Here is an 8,216-nt window from a genome sequence, read left to right as displayed (position 1 = left end):
ACTAAGGAGTATATTATGGAGGGTCATATGTTATTAATGGTCAGTTCTTTTCTGAAACATGCTACCCAGGAAATGAAAGAAAGATCCACCAGCAGATAGTACTAAGTATTCCATTATTCACATGAACATTCTCCTACAAGCCACAGCCCAGAAGACCGTCATTCTGCCCCTGCCTTATCATTTTCTGTTAATATTTAGTCCGTGTTTCCAATACAACTGGCTGCTTCTTTTTTAGATCAAAGGCTTTTACATAGGTCCCACATGCAAATCAAATAGCTATCCATGGAATATTAGAATTTGACTTGTTCCATTCTCTTATTTTTGTGTGTGTCTCACACTAAAGAAATGACAGAATCCTAAGTCTCAACAGCTAGAACATTTTCATTCAAACTTGAATATTCTTCAAAGAGAGTGTGGGAGCGATTCTAATTAGAGGAAGAAACCTACAGGGAAGCAAAACCAGATGTTTTCCACAAGAGTCCTCCTTTTGGCTGTTTTGATTTCCACTGGTAAGTCAAAAGTACAATTTTAGAATCTTGGCTAACTTTTAAAAACCGATTTCAGGGGAAGATTAAAAAGTCATTAATAGCAAAGTCACAACAAAGATGTGTGTATTTGATTATTAAAAATACATAAGGAATAGGAAGGCTGCTTGGTGGGAGAGGGGACGTTCTAAATCATTTCTCTTGAATGTCCTCGTTTTTTAGTGAGGGAAATGTACAAGTGGAACAGAAAGACTTCAAGAAAAGCCTTTCCATCTTGGACTGGGACTTAACTGGAACAAAACAGGAAAATACAAAGTTTGTATAAAAATATGGTTTAGAAAATTCCTGATACAGAGCATGGTGTGGATTAGGACGAAGGAAATATAGCAGGAGAGAAAAGTAGACACTTTAATACATTGTCTGACATATGTCTCAATTCCCAAGGATGAATATTAGTTGCCAAAGTGATGGCATTATGTCTGGATTAAGGTGTTGACTTGAAGTTGGGCTCCAAGACATAAGACTTTTGAAGCACTTTTGAAAAAGTATATTAAGGAATATGCTTAATGGCCATATTCTGTAGCTTCTCTTCATAGCATATATACAGAGGGTGCCAACAAAGTGTATACACATTTTAAGAAGTAAAAAACTGTATTAAAGTTGTAATACTCAGTAAGACGAATAAAATCATATTTGACTTCTACAATTACAAGAGGTACTCACAATGGTTACCATCAGTGTCCAGACACTTCTGATTACAGCTAACATCTCTTAACATCTCTTAAAATGTATATACATTTTTGGCACCTTGGTATTAGTAAGGAGTGAAATATTTTTAAATAAAATAAATAATCAAATTAGCAGGCTTTTGTTTTTGCTTCTGTTTTTGTATCAAAGTAAAAGGTTAGGTTTGCTAACTGTATCTCTCTCTTCAAATGCTAACACTGGAAAGCCAGGAAATTTAATTCAATTGAACATTTACCAAGTGCTTACTATATTAAAGAGACAAGTTGAACGTAAAACCAAGTTTTCACCAAGTACACTAAAAAAAGCACCCATCCTCCATGTTTCCAGAATTTTCAGGATCTACTGGGAGACAGATAAGGCAGGTGGGTAATATCCAAGGCCAGAGCTCTGCCCTCATGTTTCTCCTTTTCAGCACTGGCTGGACCATGGGCTAATATATGTGCAGGCAAGTCTTCCAATGAGATCCGGACGTGTGACAGCCATGGCTGTGGACATTACTCTGCTCAAAGGTATGGGTTTTCACCAACAGCCATCAAACCCTTTGGTTCCTAACCTCTTTTCTTAGTGTTCTTGCCCAGAGTTTCCTCAAGGGCTCACAATGACCCCTCTGAGAGCATGAAAACCCAGAGATGTAACCAGTTACATCACTGCCTATGGAAAAACTTTCAAGAATTCAACTTCCAGTAAGGGCTCAGAGCATGGAATAAGGAAATGAGAGGCAACAAACACAATGATTTTCCCCCAAGGTCTTCACACAGTGACTTAAACCACCTGTTTTTTTTGCTTTGTTTCTCCAAAGGCGAATCAAATATTACTATTCCATTTTATAGATGAGGAATTTGAACTGAGGCACCACAGGGCTGAGGGACCTGTCAAGCACAGCTGGAGATGCTGAAAGCTGGACTTTAATTCAGGCTTTTGGACCCTCTTCCCGCCAAACCATAGTGTCCCAGGCTCTGGCAGCCGAATATTAGAGGCTGACCCTGAGCAGGCAAGAGAGCTTCTCCATCTCTTCCAGACAATGAGGAACACACTTGTGGTTTCTCCTTTCTTTTTCTTTCTTTCTTTTCTTTCTTTCTTTCTTTCTTTCTTTCTTTCTTTCTTTCTTTCTTTCTTTCTTTCTTTCTTTCTTTTTCTTTCTTTCTTTTTTTCTTTCTTTGTCTTTTCTTTCTTTCTTTCTTTTTTCTTTCTTTTTTTTCTTTCTCTTTTTTTGGCATTTACAGTCATTAATTTCTTTCTAAGCACTGTTTTTTATTTTAAATTTTTTCTAAAGATGGGGTCTTGCTATGTTGGTCAGGCTGCTCTTAAACTACTGGCATCAAACGATCTTCCAAACTTGCCCTCCCAAAGAACTGAGATTACAGGTGTGGTCACTGTGCCCAGCTCTGAATTTTCAGTAATACACAGCACCACCTTGGGGCTGCCACTCTCTGATGAAATGGCCATGTATCCAGTTCTATCATGGATGTTCATCCTAATTAGTGGAGAACTCTCACTTGTACAGATATTACTTACAAAGCAGCCTCAAATACCTGAAATAGGACTAAGAGATGGGACACATAGAAAAAAGTCTTCTGAATTGCCAAAATTAAGACTCAGTTCATACCCTAAAGTTTATGCACTTGACTGATACAATAACTTCTTGCCTCTTCTCTTGGAAACTTCTCAGTGCTGCTTTGCACATAACTCTAACAATCCTGGTGAATCTGAGTGTTCAGGTGGTAGCCTACTAAAAGGAAGGAGAGACTGGTAAAAGCCGGAGTAATGACAGCAATGCAAAGCAAGAGCTGAGGATTGTTAAGACAATCTTAGGAAAACTTGCAATCTGGAATCATTTGGCATTTATGCTCCATACGTTCTAATAAACCCAAGAGGTATTGCTCACTGTATTAAAATACCATATACAGTACATAATGTTTACAGTCACTTTTCTAGATCACTGAGAGGAAACTACAAGTAGGGTAACAATACTTTTATGATAGATTCCTATAAAAAAACCAAAGTGGTCTTTAGAAGTCAAGATCCAGCCAGCTATAAAATTCACTTACATGGACTGCCGCATTTCCCCAAAATGCCGTATAAAAATATTAGTTAATATTTGTTTAAGACTTGCCATGTTCCAAGTACTATTTTAAACGCTCTAGTCTTTTCATTATGGTTATTAATACCTGCAGAGGGGAGGTTAAAATTGGACTAAACAGAGTGAGGAATCCTGGAACATCCCAGCATGCGCTGGCAGCTTCAGGTTTGGTACCCTAGTTTGGGAACAGGGTGCTAACACCATGTTCCTGCACAGTCAAGTTTTCCAGGGCAGCTCCTCATTCTGTCCATTCCTATTTATATCCTAGAAATCAGAGACCTCACCAGGGTGTGGACGTCTTGTGCTCTGCGGGATCTACTGTGTACGCACCATTCACTGGAATGATCATGAGCCAGGAGAAACCTTATCGAAACAAAAATGCTATCAACAATGGTGTTCGAATATCTGGAAGAGGTAAGAAAGGTGGAGTCTGTACCTGGGACACCAACTGGAGGTGTTCATGATTGTTTACTTAATGAAGGTTCCATACATAGACGTTTTGTACTTCTTTCAAAATGATAAAACCTAGAACAGAAAGGATACGGAGTATACCAAGCTAGCGGATACAGTTTCAGGGATGTTCTGCCATTTTCCCTGAAAACCTGTGCCATGAGCACACACTCCACCACACTCTGCAGCTGCCTGAGGTGTTCCTTCCTGTGGCCCATGTGCTTTTGCTGAACAATCTATAAACAAAACCACTTTCAGCAATGTTAACCATAATGGATAGATACTTTCATTTACCCAAATCCCGCAAATCATAAATGCTGACCTTTCTGCAAGAGTTGAATGTGAAATATTTTCAAAAGCCTCTATGTTCTAAGTCAAGCTAGATCTCCCGGTACTCCAGGTACTGGGTTTGTAGTTTGCTTGTTTTAATTCTATTGAGGTATAACTCACACACCATGAAAAGTGCACATGACAATGTACAGCTCCGTGAATTTTAACAAAGTGAATACACCTGTGTATCCATCACCGGCATCCCAGAGACCCCTTGTGCTGCCTTTCAGTCATTATTCCCCAACAAGGTACTCACTATCTCAACTGGTCTTTGTTTGTTTGTTAGTTTGAGTCAGGGTCTCACTCTTTCGCACAGGCTTGGGGTGCAGGGCATGATCATGGCTCACCGCAGCCTGGGCTCAGATGAGCCTTTCTCTTCAGCCTTCTGACTAGGTGGGACTACAGGCATGTGCCACCACACCCAGCATATTTTTTGATTTTTTTTTTTTTTTTTTTGTAGAGACAAGCATCAAACTCATGGGCTCCAACAATCCTCCCGCCTCGACCTCCAAAAGTGCTGAGACTATAGGCAGGAGCCACCATACCTGGACACTATCCCAGCTTCTAACATTAAAAAAAAAATGACTTACATAGAATTTAACAGCATGCACATCATGGCTTTAGGTTTATCCATGTTTGTGCATCCACATTCATTATTTTTGATGTACAGCATTCCAATATATGATGCATGTTTTCATCTATTTGTCCATTCTTTTTTAGATGGATGTTTGGGTAGTTCCCAGTTTTAGGTGATTAAGAAACTACTGCTAGAAACTTCCTTATACCTTTCAATGAACATAGATATGTTCTCCCATAGATCCTTTTGGGAGTGAGTCCAGAGGACACCCCCTCACCAAGGCTGTGAGGAGCACCTTGTGAGGAAACTCACATCCTTCAAGAACTATATGGTGACTGTTCTCTGTAGGCTCAAAGTGACAAGAAAAACTGCTTCCATTGAACCAGGTTCACTGAAATGGTGGTACTCAACAGTCAAGGCCAACATCAGCGAGGTTACCTAATAGGCAGCACAGCTGAAATATTAATCAGATTCATTGGAACCTCAGAGATCTGTGACACTGGCTTGTCAATCATGGTGACCCAAGAACTGATTAGATAAACAACCAGCTAAAGCTTCATTTGATTTCCACAAATGGAAATGCTCCAGGCCCGATGAACAAAATTCTGACTTCAGTCATCACAGTAATGAGCTACAGACCGCGCCACTCCCATCCCTACCCCTAACCCCAAGTAAGTTCCCAAGCTTGAGCCAGTTCAGTGTCAGGACCCCCTGAATGAAAGGCTCAATCCCTTTGAGGAAGGGCCTTGCTACATAGCCAAAAATGTAGACTGCAAACTTTTCTTATAGTCATTCCCAAAGAAAACTGCAGTTGTGTAGTAGGATGCTTGTACACCAGGGAAAAAGAAATAATTAGGCTCTTCAGAGATAATTGGACACTTGCTCAAAACTAATTCCTGGAAATCTAAAAGGCCACTGCAGTTCTCCAGACTTGAGTCAGGTGGTCAGTGTAGTTTTTCACCGAAACAGAAGTGGCCTGGTGCATCCCTGAATCCACCCTGTGGTTATTTCTCCGGTTCCAGAATGCATAATTGGAATCAAATTTATTCTTCTTTCAGATTGACTGGACAATTCCTGGTCATTTGCATTTACAAATAAATTACAGACTCAGTTTGCCAATTTCCATCAAAAATCCTGCTGGAGTTTTGATTGCGTTTGCAGTAAATATACAGATTGAGAACTGATATTTTTAAGGTAGTGAGTCCTCCAATCAATGAACACATTATATCCTCTATATCCTCCATTTTTTACAGTCTTTTTTTTTTTTATTGTTGTTGGGGTCTCCCTCTATTGCCCAGACTGGAGTGCACTGGCATGACCACAGCTCACCTCAGCCTCAGCCTTTTGAGTTGAGGCAATCCTTCCACCTCAGCTTCCCTAGCAGCTGGGACTACAAGCATGCACCACCATGCCCAGTTAATTTTTTTTTTGAGTCAGAGTCTCACTCGATCGCCCAGACTGGAGTGCAGTGGCCGCTCCCGGCCACCACAGCCTCGACCTGCTGGGCTCCGGCGATCCTTCCGCCTCAGCCTTCCAAGTAGCCAGAATTACAGGCACGCGCTGCCACGCCTGGCTGATTTTTTGATTTATTGTAGAGATGAGGTCTCGCTGCCCAGGTGGGTCTCGAACCCGCGGGCTCAGGCAATCCACTCACCTCAGCTTCCCAAAGGCGAGGGATTACAGGCTGAGCCACCGAGCCCGGCTTAGCTAATTTTTTTGTAGAGATGAGATATCACTACAGCCTAGGATGGTCTCGAATTCCTGGGTTCAACCAATCCTCCTGCCTCTGCCTCTCAAAATGCTGGGATTACAGAAGTAGGCCACTGTACCCAGCCTGTCTTCTTTCGTTGTTATATTAATAGCTGTTGTATTAGTAGTTTTCAGTTGAAGAGGTCTTGCATCTTTTTAAAAATATATATTCATAAAACCTACTTGATGGATTTCGTTTAGATCTTCTACAGCAGTATCATGCAATAGAAATGTAATATTTTTTATGTAAATAATTTTATGTAAATTTTATCTAAATAATTTTAAATTGTCTAGTAGCCATATTACATAAGTAAAATAGAAATGTGGAGTTTTACTATTTTATTTAACTCAATGTTTTTAAAATATTATTTTAAAATGTAATCAACATAAAAATTGAGATTTTTGCATTTTTACATACTAAGCCTTCAAAATCCACTGCGTATTTCGCCACTAAAGCACATCTCAATTCATCTTAGCTACATTCTAAATGCTGAATAGTCACATGTGGCCACTGGCTACCATATTGGACAGCTCAATATCATTGCCTTACCTATTTCTTTTTTGCCTACTTGACCTGTTTGCACTGAGAATAGTATGCCAAAGTCTCCTATTATTAGTGGGTTTCTACCATGTCTCCTTGCATCTCCAGGAGACTGTGCTTTATATAGATAGCGTTCATGTCACTTAGTGTGTGGATCATTGTAATTGTTATATCTTCATTGTGAGCTGTGGCATTTACCATTATCCATGATCTTCCTTTGTCTTGTTGCAATGCATTTTGGCCTGAATTCCACTCTGTAGTAACAGGATCATAGCTCTTACTTTCTTATTGCTCCCGTTTACTTGGCAAATCTTTGTCCAACTCATTACTTTTAGTTTTTTCAATCACTGTGCTTTATTCCATATAACAAAAAATTGGGGTTTGCTTTTCAATCCAATAGAAAAATTTTTAATCGATGTATTAAGCTCATTTATATTTATAGATATGACTCATATATTTAGTCATTTTATACTGTCATTTTATTATTACTGTATTACACAGACTCTCTGTTTTTCTACTTGGTGGGCCTTTATTTATTTTTTTAGTTCTTTTGATTATTATGAAGGTTTGTGGTTTGTTTTTCAGTTATTTCATTTTATCTTTAAAGTCTAATAGAATTACTGTCTAATAGAATTAGAATATGTCTTGAAGTTGACATTGTTCTGAGCCAATTTTCCCAACTACCTAGTGTTTTCCTGCTATTATTCTTCAATGTCTTTTTTTATTAACTTTTAAATTTTTTATTTTAAAGATGTGGGGTACAATTCAGCGCTAGGTATACAAATGTTCATTATGCTTATCAACGTCTTTATTACATTTTAATTTGAATCTGTTCTCCTTTTGGCACCTTGTAATTTAGTCTTTTTAATATGACGCTGTCACTTTCTTCTATTTCTCCTCTGAGCTTATTCAATTCTATCTCTTTTTGTTTTTGTTCACTTCTTATTTCGAAACTTGTGATTCAAGGTCAATAATTATTCTTATTTTCTTTTAGGTTTCTGTGTCAAAATTTTCTACATTAAGCCAGTTAAGTACAAAGGTTCTATCAAGAAAGGAGAAAAACTGGGAACTCTATTGCCCTTGCAGAAAGTTTATCCTGGCATACAATCACACATACACATTGAAAACTGTGATCTGAGTGATCCTACAGCGTACCTGTAAATGGAAGACAAATGACCAGATCTTTTCAATAAAACATCATCTTAAAACCCTGGATGCATATCCTGCTTTTCAGGAAAACTATGTTCAAATAGAAAC

The 8,216-nt window shown here is 38.8% G+C and overlaps 1 protein-coding gene across 1 annotated transcript; it reads left to right on the top strand.

Annotated features, from left to right (window-relative positions):
- The first annotated feature begins 265 nt into the window (after nucleotides 1–265).
- Nucleotides 266–8,216, top strand: LECT2 (leukocyte cell derived chemotaxin 2). Its single transcript, XM_008073358.2, has 4 exons — nucleotides 266–509; nucleotides 1,645–1,741; nucleotides 3,581–3,726; nucleotides 7,954–8,216. Exons 1-4 carry the CDS (start codon nucleotides 464–466, stop codon nucleotides 8,118–8,120), a joined length of 456 nt encoding a protein of 151 aa, XP_008071549.1. The 5' UTR covers nucleotides 266–463; the 3' UTR covers nucleotides 8,121–8,216.

This window comes from Carlito syrichta, unplaced genomic scaffold (genome assembly GCF_000164805.1).
Source record: "Carlito syrichta isolate Samal-C Ts95f unplaced genomic scaffold, Tarsius_syrichta-2.0.1 Scaffold315827, whole genome shotgun sequence".
Classification (NCBI taxonomy): Eukaryota; Metazoa; Chordata; class Mammalia; order Primates; family Tarsiidae; genus Carlito; species Carlito syrichta.
This window is presented reverse-complemented; position numbering and strand designations above follow the sequence as displayed.